The sequence below is a fragment of the Brachionichthys hirsutus genome, chromosome 4 (genome assembly GCF_040956055.1).
Source record: "Brachionichthys hirsutus isolate HB-005 chromosome 4, CSIRO-AGI_Bhir_v1, whole genome shotgun sequence".
NCBI classification, from domain to species: domain Eukaryota; kingdom Metazoa; phylum Chordata; class Actinopteri; order Lophiiformes; family Brachionichthyidae; genus Brachionichthys; species Brachionichthys hirsutus.
The window spans coordinates 7928649-7947709 of NC_090900.1; the positions used below are offsets into that span (position 1 = coordinate 7928649).

At 44.0% G+C, this 19061-nt stretch overlaps 1 protein-coding gene across 1 annotated transcript; it reads left to right on the forward strand.

The window, feature by feature from the left end:
- Positions 1-328: 328 nt before the first annotated feature.
- LOC137918237 (A disintegrin and metalloproteinase with thrombospondin motifs 12-like) lies at positions 329-17373 on the forward strand. The gene is made up of 24 exons (XM_068760997.1): positions 329-443; positions 550-914; positions 5047-5224; positions 5357-5562; positions 5846-5929; positions 6211-6335; positions 6451-6600; positions 7574-7717; positions 8529-8673; positions 8750-8842; positions 8969-9114; positions 9268-9437; positions 9806-9939; positions 10124-10244; positions 11048-11295; positions 11690-11831; positions 11914-12040; positions 12404-12614; positions 12739-14037; positions 14769-14921; positions 15073-15249; positions 15633-15779; positions 15904-16057; positions 16244-17373. The coding sequence occupies exons 1-24, from the start codon at positions 329-331 to the stop codon at positions 16357-16359; spliced, it is 4950 nt and encodes a 1649-aa protein (XP_068617098.1). The 3' UTR covers positions 16360-17373.
- Positions 17374-19061: the final 1688 nt, after the last annotated feature.

The window sequence follows — 19061 nt, forward strand, 5'->3', positions numbered from 1 at the left end:
TTGCTTGATGGCAAGTCTCGACACAGGACGTCGGTTTACTCAAATCTGCGAAGCTCCTTCCCCCGCAGCTGCGATCCACGCAAGGAAAGCAGACACTGGGCCGAACCACACTCCTCCCCTCATTCCTCCGTGGAGCTGGAGCTTTCTCCCTCTGTAAGCCATGAGTTGGCTCGCAGTCGTGCGCGTTTCCCTGGCTGAGTGCAGCTTTCTCAGCGTGGACATGACATGACACAGCCGCAGCGCAGGATCCAAGTGGACCCCCCCCCCCCCCAAACGCCACGCAGAACCCGGACTCTTGTGCAGCGCTTTGAGTTTGCTTCCGTGAAATATGCGATGCCCGAAAGAGCTCCCGGTTCTTTTTCTGTCCCGCTTTGTTTTGCTTCTGGCGGCCGGCCACGAGGAGCGCGCCGGCAGCCTCCTCCTCTCCCTCCCTGCAGCGCAAGGTCAGTGCGGTTCTGCTGTAGAAGCTGCTTCTCTGTGCATGTTTGAATCCAATGCGTAAAAGCGCAGCGCTGCGTGTAGTTGAATAACTTCAGGCCTGTCTTGCAGGTCAGTTGTCCCTGCCAGAGACGGACCGGTCACTTGTCCACCCAGTGAAAACCAGTGCTGATGGAACATTTATCTCCCACTCTCTGTCTCACCACTTGACGGGTGGGCGAGTCAGGCGTGACCTGCAACCCCCCAGCTTGGAGGGGCAGGTTTACTACAAGGTCAACTACCGGGGTCGCTCTTTAATGTTCAATTTGACGACAAACATTCACCTGATCTCCAGTGACTACACCTTGGAGAGGAGGAGTGGCAGTGGCAACAGGACCGAGCATCATCATGCGGAGGGGAATTCTTGCCACCTCCTCGGGTCAGTGGAAGGTACTGATGTGCAAGGAACGGCTGCCATCAGTACCTGCAAAGGGCTGGTAAGGGTTCTCATCGCCTTACGCATCACAGGACAAAAAGGGTGCACTGACAGGTCCATGCCGTTCGTCGGGTTTAGTCCGCTAATCTACGCAAAAGTTCTACGTCATCCTCCATAAACATTCGTGAAAGGTAATATCTGTCAGCAATCCAGAGTTGCCTTTGGCAGGAAGTTACTTTCATACACAGGAGAAAGGGAGGGGGGGGGGGGGGGGTGGTATCTCACGGGAAGCTCCTCGGTGGTGGAGACAGTCACCGGCTGTTGAGCAAACCCCTCCGTCTGACAGTGTGTTAGTTCGCCTCTCAAAGACTTCCTGACTGTACAGAACTACGGTGCTGCCTCGTAATTACAGCCGCTCTGTCCGGATGTTTGTTTATCTGTTCGTTGTTTGTTTTGTTTGTTGGTTTATCTGTTTGTTCATTTGTTTGTTCATTCAAACTGCTGTCCTTTCCTGAAACTCTTGCAGTTTTCAAGGTCTTCATGTGACACAATCAGCAAATTCACTCTTAAAGTGTTTTTGAAATAGTGACTCCTTGATTTACACTGGTGTTTTAAGAAAAGGATGCAGAGCCTCCCAGCTCTGAAATGATGGGATGTGTCAGATTTGGCCATGAAGAATGCTTCGGCGCTCACGTTTGATTCCGTCACAGCAGGAATGCCTCGCCTGCAGGGTCTTGCCTCCTGCCCCTCTTTTATGTGCGTGTGGGTTGCACTGCCGCTTCCTGCCAAATCTTGTAAATGCAGTTCATTTTGAAAAGTGTGTTATGTCAGTATAGATTCTAATTATCTACAACCCGGCTGCCTCACCCCAGCCAACGGTTCCCCAGTTTGTCCCTTCACTCCAGCCTACAGGGGAATCTCTGTGATATATTACACTGACTCTCTGCACTGTGCAGGAAGGTGTACGGCAGCTACAAGTCCAGGGAGACCACTGAACAGCAAGACTCGTCCAGACAGATGTAGGAGGGAAAGTGATCCAGCTGCAGTGGAGATCATTCCCCTCTGGAGGCAGATAGCGATGGCTTACACAACACCGCCCGTCATGATCATTTAGACATAAGATACTGAACGTTATGAACAGGAAACTCAAGAACCCACCAAAGACGTGTCAAACATTTAGAACTGGTTTAAGAGGCAGTTTCCAGTTAAAAACTGGAGCCAGGTATTTCCTTTTTGTTTTTTCATGAAAAATGATCAAGGCCTTTTTTCTGTTATCAGAAATGTTGATGACATTTTTTGTAAATATACTAATAGATTAACCGACCTTATTGATTCCAAGAGTAATTACCCGGATCTTGTTGATTATAAGTATTTTAGTATGAGGGGTTTGTGTCATAGATGAAGCATCTAATGATATGTGTGCAACATATGTGTGCAACATATGGCTAAACCCCGAGTAAGGTTGGTCTAAAATAAAGGAAAGGGCCCAGAACAGGTTTCAGAATTTAACTTTTAAATGCCAAGAAAGCTGGAAAAGAGCCTTAATAATACAAAACAGGTCTGCATTGTGCCATTTAAACTCCTGCTTGAGCTCAAGTTCCTTTTCTGTGGTGCTGTGACCACAATCGATGTCAAGTCAATCTTCATCTTTACTGCTTACTTCATATATGAAATCACGAGGCCCAGAAGGATTGGATGGAGGCTGTTACCACAGTCATCTTTTTTCCCATGGAAAAACATTAGCCTTGCGCAAAGCCAAAACTTTCGCAATTGAGTCTTCCCATGAATCCCTGAGGCACAACTCAAAACAAGAACATGCATGTTCAAACCGATTATATCTGAATTTCCTCACTAAAATAAATTTCTCTTGACATTATACACGTGAAACATTATGCTATTGACCCGACAGGAAAAAGTTAGCTCAAAGTTAAAATTATTGTCAAGAAAAACAACAACTCAGGTCAAGTGTATAAAGAAACTCCAGAAATATATTCAGGTCTGTGTGATTGACACTTATTTTCATTAATCAGTTTGCAGCCTTCTGCCTCCAGCCTTCCTTGAGTCCCCCCCGCTGAGGCCACAGGCAGCGTTACAGCGGCTACTTTATTTCAGGCACGGTTGGCCAGCACTGTAAATCCCACAGAAACAGGAAATACAAGTAAAAGAGTCCTACATGGCCGATGTATTTAGTACAATGACCCGCGTTATGGTAACCTCCCCTGGCTCTGGCACCTCACAGCCAAGCACACTTCCTCTAGGTCAGAGAAGGGGGGCTAATGTAGAGGAGGAGGAGGAGTGGGGCAGGAGCTGCCATGAGGAGAAGTGGTGGTGACAGTGTAGTGAACTCCAGTGCAACTCTGTTTGAGCTGGCAGAAAAAAATCAGGATCTAGAGCAAAAATTGTCCCTGAATAATCCAGTGTTTTAGAGGAGACGGAAAAGTCCCATTGGGAATCCTCTCAGGTTGTCTTTGTTTGCTGAGTTCAGACAAAACAGGAGCTTTGTGTGGCAATTTTAGGATTACAAGTAATACCATACCCACAGCAGTAGGGCAGCCTTTGCTATATACAGCGTGGACACAGATGATGCAGAGCGAGGGTCTAAATGTTTAGCTGGGCCTCTCTGATGCTTTCCTTCTTGGATGCTCCCCATCACCTGTATTCTTATGCTGGGACTAAAGACATGAATGCAGGATAACAAAGAAAGCTAAAAAAAAAAAGAATTTAAATCCACTTAAAGCTTCAAACTTAAATGCCATTTCATTTTTATATTGTTTTATCTTGCAGTGTGGCGATGCCACACATTTTGATCTGGTAACTCATTATTGCTGCAAATAGACTCAAAATAACAGCGATATCAGCCGAGTGGTCTCTAGGTGTCCGTCATGCTTTCCCAGTGACTACAGAAATATCAGCTTGCATGCTTTGGGGATTAATCCACCACAGCTCGGGACCACTGGATGAACGCCATGCTCTGAATCACTGGGAAGGCCCCTCTCAATACTTTTGGAGTTTGAAATGTTAATGTTGCTCTTTTGGCAGCTTTATATAGAAAAACAAGCCAGAGACGCATAGTTGTATCCAGAAGTTGATGCTGCAGTTTGTGGATCGCTCAATGTTCAGTGTAGCAGATGGAGTAATATAGTCTTCCAAGAGGGAAAGCTCATGTGGATTTGGACTCTCTGAACTCCCAGAGTGAACGTACACAATCTTTGCTCTCCAAAGCACTGGATGAATGTGGTAACAGCACATTCTAACGCATGTAAAACGTGTCACGGTGAGCCAGAAAGCTGAACTGTGACTGCAAACAGCAGGGCCGACCCTGTAAACCACCCCTGGCCACACTGCATGGCCTTTGATTCCTCCAATGAACCGATGCAGCAATCCAGTTCTATGAATTTATGGTGTGGGTCCTGTTTGAAAGTGTACCTGTGAAGTGATTATTCTCAGTGAGGTGGTAGATCCTGTCTTGTGTTTTTTTCATGCAATAATGTTTTTCCATGTTAGAATGAATACAAATTCATCACTTTATTCCATTAATTTAGCTGAAGTAAGAATTATGAATCCTGTTCTCATTCTGTCATCTGCAAGTTGGTTTAGGAGAAGAGGGAGGGGTTCGACCCGGAATGGTCTGGGCTTGTTTGGACTCAAAACACACACGCACACACACGTGCACACACACACACACAGTCACCCTAATGAATTATACTTACAATTTACTAGAAAAAGTCCCACCGTACAGAGTCACAGACGCCTCTTCTGTGTCTGTGTGCATGTAGGTGTGTTTCTACATGGGGGCGTGTTTCTAAGTTCTTGTCTGAGTGAATGTTCATCGACAGACCTCAATGTTCACCAAGTAAATAGTCTGCACCAGTAAGAACACGCACAGCATACTTAGGAAAGAAGTCTTTGTGGTGCTGCTGCTGCTGCTGCAGACAGAGAATGCGCCCCAGGGAGGAAGAAGGTTCATATCAAGATCTGCCAACTCATGATTGCAACTAATGAAGAATGAGACTTTCAGCAGGCGTCTCAGAAGAAAGTCTCGAGCTCATGTTGAAGAAGTATGCATGTTAATAGAATGCAGCTAGAGTTGCATATCTGTATTGTTTCAGTGCAGAATGTTTAAAACCATGACTGGCTCAGCCTATATTCCATCATTTCCAATCAGTTCATCTGTGACGTTTTTCTCCCATCAGAGAGGCTTCTTTTCCCTGCCGGAGGGACAGTATTTTATTGAACCTGTCAAGAAATCCCCCGATCAGGCTGCAGGGATTCCAGAACCCCATGTTGTCTATCCAAGAGTCACAACTGAGAGTCGCAGAAAAAAGCGTGGCGTCGGAGCCAAAGAAACACCCTCCCCATGTGGAGTTCAAGGTCCGTTTCTGAATGTGTGTGTGTGTGGCACTCCAGATGTTTGTATAATTGTAGAAATTATATTTTACAGTGTCAAGCGAGGACAAGTCACCAGTGTACTGACCGTGACTTCTCCCATTGTGCATGCTGTAGATGCTCCGAGTGACTCTGTGCAGGTGGAGAGAGAAAGGGAGGCATGGGAGACCGAGCAGAGGAGGGGGGACCAGGCTCAGTCCCGCTCGCAGCGGTCGGTCAGTAGAGAGCGCTGGGTGGAGACCATGGTGGTGGCCGACTCCAAGCTCATAGAATACCATGGTAGTGATAATGTGGAGTCCTACATCTTCACCATCATGAACATGGTGAGGAGCAAAGCAAAAAAGAATAGCTTAATTAGTCACAATAATAAATATGGACTTTGAGGATACATTTTTTTAAATATTTGATATACCATCTTTAAATAAGTTGATCCACTCTAGAATCAGCTGACTGTACATAAAAACACTTTTGAAAACAAGATAATTGCTTGTACAAATTGCTGTGTACATTATTTTACGTTTCCATGGTTGCACGTGATCCCAAAGTTTCTGCACAGATCTGAACTTTTCAGATGCCTTTGTTGTCGAATGATTTCTCTGTTGACAGGTGGCTGGAATCTTTCATGATGCCAGCATTGGGAATGCCATCCACATCATCCTGGTGCGCCTCATTCTTCTGCAGGGAGACGAGGTAATGCTATCCCGTGAGAGTTTTCTCAAGAAGCTTTAATGTGATTCTTGCTTTGGGCATACACATACTTAAGTTAGAAGAAAGCAAAGCACATAAAGTATTCCGATCGGGGTCGTCAGCAGTTGAAGTAAAGATGGAGACTTGTCTCTCTTTGGCTGTGGTTTGACATCCTGGCACACTGAGTATGAATCTTACGATTAAAGTTATGTTCTCACCTTTATGTCTGACTTCCTTATGGATGGGAGTGTGAAATTAATTTCCTCTTGTGCTGCTTGTTGCAGAAAGATCTAAAGATAGTTCACCATGCCGACACCACTCTGGGCAGTTTCTGTGCTTGGCAGAAAAACCTCAATCCTCAGAGTGACACCCACCCAGCTCATCACGACGTGGCTGTGTTGGTCACCAGGTAAGTGATGCGCAAATGCATGTGTTCATGAAAAGTTTCTCTAATTTGCGTAAAATTAATGAATTATATTCAGTATTGCGGTAGACATGTTGCACATATGCCTCCCTGCACCTAGGAAAGACATCTGCGCTGGAATGAACCAGCCCTGTGAGACTCTGGGTCTGTCTCATCTGTCTGGGATGTGTCAGCCACACCGTAGCTGCAACATCAATGAGGATTCAGGACTACCAGTGGCTTTCACCATCGCTCACGAGATGGGGCACAGGTTAGTGCATGCATGTCTGTCTAAATGGCTATGAAAGCCTGAATAATGGAATATCATAGCAATGTGGAAACAAAAGCATCTGTTTTCTCATCAACTGTTTCTTAAGAAATATACAGCTGCAATATTAATCCTTGGATAAGCACATCAAGACATGAGGGCTGGAGTTCCCAAAAATGTCACCCTTCTGACCCCCACAGTGATTGTGCCAGAGTCTCATGACCCCCACTGTCCCTGTTGGCCCATGAAGCATGAGTACACACAGGCGTATCTAAACACGTTTTCTATTTGTTGAAGTATCTGTAGTAACAATTATTTCCAATGATATTTTTAAAATGTATTTAATTTTTGGAAATCACCTCCAGACCCCGTTTTTGGTGTCTCAAACCCCACTCAGAGAACGCCTGCATTAGTGAACTGGTTGTATGGAAGCAACGGCTGTTATCTGGTAACCAGACATGAAAAAAAGATGCCTGAGATCACTTATAATAATAATATCTTCTGATCTGCACTATATAATCAGAATAACATTATTCTGGTGTAGATCACAGGATATTAGATTGTTACCAGATAATCTAATATCCTTAAACTGTTGAGGGTTTTTTTTGTAATACAATATTTCTATTGAAATACAGTGACAGATAAAAAAAAGCAAATAATGTGCAAACACCACAAAATAAAGTGCTCTTAATAAAAATAATAATAAAAATAATAACAATAACAATGCAATTGTTTTTACACACTCATTGTAAAGTCAACACCTGAGCAGAGATTAAATCACATACTGTATCATACAAGATATACAATTTATAAATCATGTAGGAATTATCCCAGTATCCTGTTTGGACAAGAGAAGAATGTGCTGCAGATTTGTTTATTCAGAGGAAGAATCAGCTTTTAGAGATTTAAAAGCAGAAGGCCTCTGCGCTTATAAAATAATGCTTTTGTGATCATAATTGGTTGTGTTTGCATGCAGCTTTGGGATTCATCACGACGGCCAAGGTAATGACTGCGAGCTGGCGGGGAGGCATCCGTTCATCATGTCCAGACAGCTCATGTACGACAGCTCGCCTCTGACCTGGTCTTCCTGCTCCAAAGACTACATCACACGCTTCCTCGAGTAAGGCTCAATCCATATTTTCCTCAATCCACTAAAATAATCACCATCATTCACTCAACATAAATCATACTTTTCTGTGTAACAACATTGTGTGACTTGCTAAGGTGGTGAGATTGCAGTGACTCATCCTGAATTCAGGTGCAGATTTGGCATTTGTTGGAACAAAAGATTTTCCAAACACCGGTTGTCCACACCAAATCGCAACCGCTACATACAATATGACTCATATTATATGAGTGCTCCTATTTAAAAGTATTGTACATAAGCAAAGTTAATTTGAAGACAGAGCATCAAGCATTTTACAGTGAAACAAGTTGAGTCCAAAAGATGATTAATGTGGGGTCACACCCTGTTTGCTTTGACTCATTTGGTGCCAATGAAAATTACATTAATTTCTCCAAACAGTAGTGAAGCTTTTTGCCAATTGAGAGGGCAGAGTACATTAACTCATGAGTAGGTTTGCTCATGCTTTGCTGTTAGATACGGTTTTAGTTTAGTCCTGTGTTTTTCAGCCTATTTAATTTAAGACAGAATAAACAGACTGCAAAGTGCAGAACAAAAGATGAGTCGAGTGAATAAAAAAAGATGACACTTGACTGGTATGTCAACCTGGCAAATGTTTTTGTCTTTTAAAAAATGTCAATGGTCAAAGGATTGTAGCCGTCATTTATTCATAATAATAAAAAAAATAATCAAACCAAAAAAACTCCCTCATGCTGAATTCTTACTCTGCCAGCCTTTCACGTTTTCCCTTCTCATCTCTCTAAACTTGTTGCATGCTGATTATCATGTCTTTGTGCCTCTGTCTCAGCCGTGGTTGGGGCTTCTGCCTGGATGACCGGCCTTCCAAGAGAGATCTGACCACCCCACTGGCTCGCCTTGGTATCCGTTACACCACACACCACCAGTGCCAGCTCCAGTACGGCCCAAACGCGACCTTCTGCCATGAGGTCGATGTGAGTGTTGCGCATCTGATTGTACGCAGTGTTTTAGAAAGCGCACCTTTCTTACAGGGTTGAGTCTTTGTCCTAGAACATTTGCCAGATACTTTGGTGTTCAGTGAACGGTTCCTGCCGCTCCAAACTGGACTCGCCTATAGACGGAACTCGCTGTGGACCGGAGAAGGTGGGTGGCCAGTTGTTTTGCCTCTGATTGGATTAAATTTAGAAATAACCCGGCACTATAGTTAACTACTGGGCTGGAATGTCATGTTACCGGTAATATTTGAGATCTGACCACCTTCTCTTTCAGTGGTGTATATCAGGAGAGTGTGTGATTGTGGGTAAGCTCCCAGAAACGGTGAATGGGGGCTGGGGACAGTGGAGTAGCTGGTCTCACTGCTCCAGGACCTGTGGAACTGGGGTTCAGATGGCAGAGAGGGAATGCAACAACCCAAAGTAAGTGTTGATGCAAGATATGCTTCGCCTTCCAATTACATGTGAAGAGCTTTTTGCTCTTGTCTTGTGAAGAAAACAAACATTCCTTTTTCAATAGCGCATCTTTCACTGATCACATGACTGATGATTCAAGGTGCGATACTATTCCCACAGACCAGAGTTTGGGGGAAAGTACTGCACCGGGGAAAGAAAGCGGTATCGGACCTGTAACTCAAAAGCCTGCCAGAAGAACAGGCCTACCTTTCGAGAGATGCTGTGCAGTGAGTTTGACACGGTGCCATACCACAATGAGATCTACCAGTGGATTCCTGTGGCTAACGCCTGTAAGTAGTCAAAGCCTTAAATATATGATTCGATTCTACAAATAAAAGCCTTTATTCTCTATCGGCGGAGGATCTGTAGGTGTGATTGCGTGTGTTGCCCAGCAGGAGGCAGAATTTACTCTGGAAAGCCCTCAAAGAATGATCCACAGGGATGTGCAATTGTTTTGCAAACGTTCATTTTATTCTTTTTGCATGATTAATCATAATATAAGCAGTTTTGATTAAAAAATATTTTTTTGGACTCATGTGTTTTTTGTCTCTTAAGTCTCTTAAAAATTCTTGTCAGCAAATTTTAATAATTATGTTTCATCATCTAGAAAAGTAAAATAAATTGAATTAATCTAAAGCCAACCCTCAATCATCTGTAGTGCATCCCTGTGAGCTGCACTGTCGACCAGCCAGTGAGTATTTTTCGGAGAAGATGCTCGACACCGTGACAGACGGGACGCCGTGCTTTATGAACAACAACTCCAGGAGCATCTGTGTTAATGGAGTGTGCAAGGTAGTGTGGCTGGGTAAGAGACTAAAAGAGACTGGGGGGGGGGGGGGGGGGGGGTTGGAATGGAGAAGAATATCTGAGACAAACTAAAGTGCATCAGCAACTTAATGGAGGGAAGACTTTTTATGCATAAACATACCATTTCATCATTTGTGATTCTTCGTGTGTTTGTCTGCTTTATCTGCAGGAGGTGGGCTGTGATTATGGAATTGACTCAAACGCAGTGGAGGATCGCTGTGGAGTCTGTCTGGGAGACGGCGCAAGCTGTGAGACAGTCCACAAGTCATTTGATGAAGGAGAAGGCTTTGGTGAGTCCATCCCATTTGAGCAGCTGGAAACGCACTGAATTATCTAGACATTTATGCAATAATAAAACGATACTAACATGAAGCATGCAGCCTATTAGTGAGAGAAATCTTGGTGCTCTCACTAGGAAAGTGTGACAAAGCACAATCATATAAATTAGTGTTGTTTACTTGTTGTCGTCGCAGCCTTTGTATCTGCACTGTGCAGCTGTTTGTCCTGCTGTGTTCTGTGTCTGTGCTCTGCAGCTCTGTTTGCATCTCTCTAAAGCGATCCAGGCTCTTCAATGATATCACTGAGTTTAGAACACTGCACGTCATATTGACTGAATTTACTGCAAAGACGGATTCATTGGGAGAGCCTTTAAAACCATTAAAGCATCCCTCCTTCATCCCCACACGCCTTTATGTGTTTGTAACCCTTGCAGATAACTGGGCCAGATGTGTAAGACTTCAAAAGGCTTAAACCAAGGGCAAACCTCCCCCCTTCACACACACACATATCTTTCCACAAACATCATTAAACTCCAGAGACCTGTTTTTGTCCTCTAAATCAAGAACCCTTACCCAACCCCCCACCCCTCATCAAAATACAATAAAGCACGGAGACAGGGCAGTGCCCCCCACGCCGAAAACACACACATACACTCACACACACAAACACATGCCAACCACCCCCACAGATTGAGCCCACCCTCTAATAAAGATCAGAGGGAGGCTGTTGATAGTCTGGATATGAGTGTGGCAGCAGCCATGGTGGGCCGTCCATTACTTTGCTGTGACTCTGACCCCCCTCTCGACTCTCCCAGGGTACATGGACGTGGGTTTGATACCTGAGGGGGCGCGGGACATCCTGGTCCGGGAAGTGGAGGAGGCAGGTAACTTCCTGGCTCTGAGGAGTGAGTCATCAGAGGAGGAGTACTTCCTCAATGGCAACTACATCATCCAGTGGAATGGAGAGTATGAGGCGGGCGGGACGACGTTCTTCTACGAACGCAGCGGGAACATGGAGAATCTTACCGCTCCTGGGCCCACCAAACATCCAGTGATGCTGCAGGTAGACCAATAAAGACTTTTATTTTGTTTGAAGGGAGTGTTAAGCTTCACAGTATTTAAAAAATGTGTATACTGTGATGTTTAAAAGTAATTTAGAGTCATCCAATTGCATATGTAGAGCGATTTCAACCAATCAGGGATAGAGAAGGAGCAGCCTCCAAGGATGTCCAGTCAATCAGAGCATACAAACTGTGCATATTTTTCAAATCAAAATGTAGTTGTGGGTGAAGAGTATGTCATCTTTAAGCACTTGAGTTCTCACAATGGTTCATAGACACAAGTAACGGTAATCAAATGGCTAAGGAACGATATTTTTGTATAAGCAAAATATTTAAGGTTGATCATTCAGATATCCTGAAAAATGATACTCTACACGAAAATACATGCTTGTCCAGTTGCTGTTTCAGGAAAAGAACCCAGGAATTAAGTACGAGTACACCGTTAAGAAGACAAAAGAGACAGGAAATGAGGTCATGGAACCTATTTACAGGTGGAGACACGGTGCGTGGACGGACTGCAGCACCACCTGCGGCTTAGGTTGGTGGTGTATATGAAAAGGAGATCATTCATTTGTGGTGGCAGGAGGATATTAACTTGGCCATCTGCTTTCTTTTTTTAGGTGCGCAGCGCCAGCCTGTTCTGTGTTTTGAGATGGATGTGGGTGTAGTGGATGAATCTCTGTGTGACCCGGAGAGCCGTCTCGGGGACAGACACAGAAAATGCAAGACTATGGAATGTCCTGCGAGGTTCTTACACTCAAATGATCATTAGCATTGTGTCACAGTTATGGTTTTAGTTTGGCATCTGCTTTTTATTTTTTGTATATGTCCCTGACATTTCCCTCTTTAGTGTTTTGTATGGAATTTGTTTTTATAATGTATTAAAAAATAACCGCCAAAGGTTTAGTCTAATTGCTTAATCCCGCTATAACATTTTGCTGGTTTCAGGCAAAGATTTGCAGTCGTTCTGAGAACAAACAACACTTTTCAGAGACAATAAGAATTTTTTGGTTTCACACAAACCTGTTTCTCCGCTCTGCTGACTTCTGTCTAATCCCATCCATCATTTCACCTTCCCTTCCTGTCTGCTCCTTCTCGTTCCCCGTTCAGGTGGTGGGTTGGCGGCTGGCAGCAGTGCACAGCCACCTGCGGCTCAGAGGGGGTTCGTAAGCGCACAGTTCTCTGTGTTCGCACTGTGTTAGGGGAGGAGAGGGTCCTGCACCCCATCGAGTGCAAGCATCTCCTTAAACCCAAACCCATAGTGCCGTGCAACCGAGATGTAATCTGTGGACAGGACTGGGCTGTTGGCAGTTGGGAAGAGGTTTGCTTTTCTCTTCTGTACTCATTACGTGTGGTTGTGTTTCCTCTCTTAGCTTCAGCTGACCTTTTTTTTTTCTCCACCCTTTTTGAACGGGTATCTTGTTTGTGTTCTTCCGTGTTGGCAGTGCCCAGTCACATGTGGAGGAGGAGTTCGTTCACGTAAAGTCACATGCGCATTAGTAACCAAGAAGAGCTGCGACCTCTCCACCAAACCTCGCTCCAGATCGCTGTGCGCCCTGCAGACCTGCTCTAACTCAAGTCTTCGTAGACGGCCTGGACCCCCTCCCAAATACCGTCGCATCTACCCACCTAAGAGCCACCCCTCCAAGCATCCTGCTGCACCTTCCCAGGCTCCTACAAGCACCCCGGCCAAAGCTACACCTACAACTGCTCCCACAGCTGCACCTACATCTGCATCTGCACCCACAGCTACGCATACAGCTACACCCACAGCTGCACCTACAACTGGTCCCACAGCTGCACCCACAGCTGCACCCACAGCTCCTATTACTTTGACGGTAAAAACATTTGCGACAGAAAGTACGACTGCTTTTGTTCCTACCAACACATCCCTTGAATTCCCTGAAACCGCGATCCCTGAAATCATGGACAAAGATGATTACAAGTTAAATGCTAAAATGAGGAAAAGCAATGACAAGAGAAGAAAAGAGTTCCCTAATAATGCCATGGATAAAAATGAAACTGGCTTGGAAAAGGAGGAAGTCGAAAAGAGGGAGGAGGAAGAAGAGGGGAGCACACCGGATGCTTTCGTGTATACTCTAGGATATGATTATATTGTTGGGGATAGGACGACAGAGGAGGGTGGGATTATTGACCTGGATGTCACCACATTTACATCGTTCCAAAATCCTCTTAAATCCATTACACCAACGCTGCATACAGTCACCCCGCCCTCTTTACAAACTCGTCCTCCTGCTATGCACTCAGCCGAAAACCCCGCCAGCTACTCCACCCCTTACACCAGCGCTAAGACATGGACAAAGACTACTCACCACTATCCCTTCACCAGCCCCCACACCACACCACAAACCCATCCACACAGTGAGTGGACGCACAGTGTGCCCCTCGCCTCCCCTATGTACAGGCGCCACTCAATCCCACCCAAACCTGGCCTCCACCTAACACAAGCTCCTTCCACCAGTATCGGGAACCCACCCACCACTGCAGCATCACCCCAGTCCTCAGTGACGATCATTAAACTGAGGAAGCCTGCTGTGGCACCCCAGAAAGACACTTCTGCCTCTCGTGACAAAATGCCCTCCTGGTCCAAAGGTGGTCACAACAAGAGCCACATCCGGCAACCAGAGGACCCGTTAAGCAGCTCCACCACTGACGAAAACCGCCTCATGGCCAAAGACCCTGTCAGCATGGATGTATTCTGGGTCGTGGCCAACTGGAGCGAGGTAGGTACACCTAATTTATAGTCAAATTATTCCAGCAGACCATAAACTACATGCATGAAATGAATGGTGACCATTTTCCAAGGTCTACATAACGTTTTGCAATAGTTTCCATTCCATCCAGGTTTACGTTGAGTGCAGTGAAATGACAACTTTTGATCCCTTAGACTAGAGTCTTGAAATCTGTGTAATCTATCACAATGAACAGCTCTGACTTCATGGCTTTACAGTATATTTAAGTGGGGGCTGAATACACCTCTGAAGAGCTTTGATATGGTGGATTTTGGTGTCAGTTCGGAGCGGTTGAAGAGCATTAATTTGACTAAATAAACGGAAGACACATCCTTACTGAAATTGGATCTCACATTAACTGTTTGACAGTCGACTTGATGATGGCTGATGCTTGAATTTACCAGAAGGGCGCGTTTTCTCAGACTGCTCTTTATATGATGTGTATTCAAAGCAACAAACTCATTCACTGGTGCATTTGGCAGAGATACAAGTCGTTTCTGTCCAAGTCAAGTCTTTGTGGTTGTAATGAGTATCCTATCATGCATTACACGCCATCCAGTCTTCTCAGGACACTAAGCAACTGCAGCTATTAAATGAATGACTGATTTCCTGGTTTCTCAGGTTCTTAAAACATCTGCTTTACAGTCTTAGTTAAGTGACACTTAAAATACAGAAAAACACAAATTGAGTTTGAATGAGAGCCACTCCTCTTCCCTCCCCAGTGTTCAACAACATGTGGCATTGGAGCAATATGGAGGAAAGTAGTGTGCAGCTCCCAGAGCGATGAGGACTGTGCCAGTATGAAGAAACCCGAGCCTGCACGTACATGTCACTTGCAGCACTGTGCCACCTGGCAAAGTGGCAGTTGGAGCAAAGTGAGTAGCGTTATGCTTCCTGCAATCCATTAGTTACATTTCCAAGTATTGTCTGTTACGTTTCCAGATGAAGAAATGGGTTTTATGCTGTTGCAGTTCTCACTTGTCAATCATTTCCGAGCCTTATATTGCTCTGTGATACTTCCCAAAGTGTCCAGATAGCTGTGCAGTGGGGGTACGAAGGCACCGTGAAGTCCAGTGTGTGGATTCTCAGAGTAAACGTCCCCTACGACCCTTCCACTGTCAATCAGTTTCCAGCAGACCTCTTAGCAACTTGACTTGTCCTCAAAAGCCCTGTGTGAACTGGACTATAACGCCATGGGGACCGGTAGGAGCATTATAAACGAATCTCTGCACATTACACTTGGAGAAGTCTTATACATTTCAATGAATACGCAAAATAAATGTTTAGTCTCTGCCTTACATCAGGGGGCATCGAGCCATGCAACAAGTTTCAGTTAAAAAGTTTTTTATATAATTAAAATTAAATTTAAAGTAAATCATTTATTTGAAGGAAATAATTTACTTTAAAGTCCACAGTTCTGTTGATTTGACTTCTTATATATGTTGCTTCATCAAACAGCATTGCAAATTTACTGCTAATGTCTCAGCCTTGTACAATATTATACAGATGCAAATATTGGAAAATTGATTTTGTTCCACAAAAGCTTAAAATCCACACGAAGTCTGAAATCCCTGTATTTTGCTCAGTGCTCTGGGAGCTGTGGCGACGGCCTCAGGGAGCGGCTGGTGTATTGTCCTGCACCTCATCGCTGCAGCTCCACACTGAGGCCAAACAGCACAGAGCCATGCAGCCTAAAGCCCTGCACACAATGGAGGGCTGAGGGCTGGGAAGAGGTTTGTCACTCTCCAGCGATGAGGCTGATTGATGGTGTTTCATGTTGATCCAAAGTAATTATGGTGACTGTTGCCAGCGCACTAAAAGAGCACTCTTTGTGCGTGTGTGTGTGTGACTTCGTAGTGCTCTGCGAGTTGCGGCGGGGGGCAGCAACAGCGTGAGGTCAACTGTGTGCATAAGGAGGATTTAGCTGTCGTGCCAAACAGCCTCTGCGAGAAGATTTCCGAGCCAGAAACACTCAGGGAGTGCAATTTGCAGCAGTGCAAGACCAACACAGGTACGTTAGACTCAACATGTCTGTCTTTGTCTCCAGCCTTTCAGAGCAGCATCACATGTGGACAGTTTACACGATAATGAAGTGGGTATTTAGCTTACTTTCTTCACAGACTTTTTTGGTTCAAATCCTTCTCAGTATACCTGACTCTCATGGCATTTAGGTTGAATCTTGTCCCTTATCACGCAGGTCCAGTATGCAGGAAGAACACTATGTCCTCTCGCTTCTGTGACAAGCTGAAGCTGCTGGGTCGCTGCTCTCTGAAGTCGGTCCAAAGACAGTGTTGTTTCACCTGTGGGTCATAGTCGGTGTCCAACAAACGCATCCGCCTACAGTGACACTAAATGTGTCCTCATGCAATAGTGGCATGAAACCTATACAAGACTGATGCATCCAATCTAAAGCAGCCCAACGCTTAATCTAAATTGCACAAATCAAATCTGGGTAGATTGCTTTTTTTTGTTAGGTAGGCCTTTTTACAGGGAAAAATAAAGGTCATTAACCACAAAAAATGTAAAGGATAATAAGAGAAAAAGCAAAAATAGTGACTATGAATGCACAGAGGCATTTTTCATACAGTAATTGCAATTTATTTTAATTAATTAATTAATTCTGGTGATTAAGTATATGCACACACACACACACACACACACACACACACACACACACACGCATATACAGGATATACTGCATATACAACACAATAAACATTTAAAATGTTAAATTTATAAATTAATCAAATTGAAAATAAAAAAGGTTATCTAGTGAGCATAAAGAAGTCTTGTATACAGTATAAGACAAGGTACAGTATTTACTAAACACAAAGATTCGGGTTTGCCCTAACATACAGCTTTATAGGCCAAAGGTGCTGATAATGTACAACAAATAAATTACCAGTTTTGTTTTTAAGTCAAACTGAAGTGCTAAAAACAGAATGTAAAAAAAAAAGCTGTTATTCTGATATCTGCATTAAATTGTTAATCTGCTTTTTTTCCCTGCTTTGATCATGGTTTTGTTCTCATAGCTGGCACTGTGTGCTTGTATTATTCTGGGCTCCTTTAGTTATTTCTTTTTTTTTTATACAATCACCGGTGATTAAGTCAGCTGCAGGTCCTGTGGGTTCTGCAGTAGAACCTGTGTTGCTCCTCTTTGGTGTGAGACCGATCGATGAGAAAACGGTGTTGCAGGTCATCCCTCTCAGGTCACTCTTTAATTAGCCTCTGTGTTTGCATGATGTTGTACAGGTACTGCTGTTGTCATGGATACGGTACATTGCCTTGACTGATTCGTACTTCATGGGCTTCTGTCAATAAATATGTTTGAGACAAAGCTTCTTGTTAAATGACATGGAATGAATCATTCTTTGAATATGTTTAATAGTTTTGATATAATGCATGTACACTGGTGAGGTTGTATTACATATTGTAGTATTCAGGTTTGTAGGTGGAACGCCTGGGTGTAAAATAAAGTAAATATTAAAAAGAATATACACCTATAGTACTGCTTGAATCCCAGGGCAACAAAGAGTATTAACACCTCACCTCACTAGCATACCATGTCTTACTTTGAGTCATGGTATTCTGTTTTATGACCTTTCATGTCAGCAAGGTCATTCTCATCTGGATGTGTAACTCTAGAATCAGCAGCACCAAGCTTTGTTTTCCGGGATCGGGTTCACCTGGAACCGAACTTCCCAGGCTGCTCGGTGCCAGATAACTTGACACGATCGGAAGCTGGTCCGCTGCTTGCACCCTGCTGCTATCATTAAAGGCAGGGACCGAGCGTTAGTCAGCACTAATGGAAGGAGTAACACAATACTGGGTCAATGTGGAGCACCGTGTCCTAAAAACCAGGCAGCATGTGTGTGTGTGTCTGTTGATTGTGTTTTGTGTGTTATCATGACAAAGCAGACACCAGTTGTGTTACCTAACTACAGCTCTCATTTGGTTATGTCAATGTGTTATTTTAATTGTATGTCAGGTTGAATAACAGACAGAGGGAGGCCGAGCATTATTAAGTCATCATCACCATCATTGGCATATGTCCGTAAAATTTGTCTTAAAAGTGTGTGTGGTACAATTTGAATATTCTAAAGACAAACGTGGTTTTGGATTCAATAGCCAAATGTTTAATAAAGATTAAGGGCCATGAGTAAATTTTTTGAGTTACTTTTACTCTGCAAAGTAGCAAGATAATGAAGCAAGCAGCAAGATAGTGATAATGAAATGACACCAAGTAGATTTTTTTTCTGATAAAGTAGTAGTTAATGGCCAAAGGCAACTGCAGATACAAGAGACACTGATGTACAACTGGCTATCGAGTTAATGATAATCATTTAGATGCTAGATTGACAAAACCGCATGGAGTCCAGACAAAATTGTGAGCTCTGGCACCGCCCTGGAAATGATTTACTCGTACAGTATGAGCTGGAAAAATAGCATTAAGACTTTGCAGAGCTTGAGCAGCTTTATGTTTAAAGAAAATAAATACCATACTTTTTTTTCTCTAACTGCTTGTGTTTATTTTCAGAACAGCAATTCTAAAATGTGTTTTTGTCGGAGTGTCCATTTGGCTCAAAAATCGCCAATAACCTTATGTGTTTGCCGTCGTTTGTCTGTCTGTCTGTCTGTTAGCGGTCTGTTAACTCAAAAAGTCGCTAATCTTACTCCATTGTCACCACATATTATCCGTTGAAAAACTTTGGGTGGTTCAGCCCGGATCAGCTGATCCAGGGTCTGACCTGTAAGTAAATTCCCCTGCCCAGCTGAAACTGACACTCGGTAAAGGCAGCTGATGTAAGGGCCTTCTCAGGACAGGAGAGATAACATGACAGACACCCAGTGATCGCCGTAAAGCAGGAAACAGCAACCTCATCTTATAGGTTACCGGACACCCCGAAAACACTGGCCAGAAGCACATTAAACATTTATATATGATGACAAGCTGAAATAAAATGTCCGGTATGCATATGTTTGCAAAGTGAAGTCACCAGGTAAGAAGTCCTGTG

Excerpts from the sequence above, each read along its gene's own strand:
- LOC137918237 (XM_068760997.1), top strand. The coding sequence starts at position 329 with ATGCGATGCCCGAAAGAGCTCCCGGTTCTTTTTCTGTCCCGCTTTGTT. Across the intron at positions 6,336-6,450 it reads GTGGCTGTGTTGGTCACCAG|GAAAGACATCTGCGCTGGAA; the intron begins GTAAGTGATGCG and ends CCCTGCACCTAG. Across the intron at positions 14,922-15,072 it reads AAAGTGGCAGTTGGAGCAAA|TGTCCAGATAGCTGTGCAGT; the intron begins GTGAGTAGCGTT and ends TACTTCCCAAAG.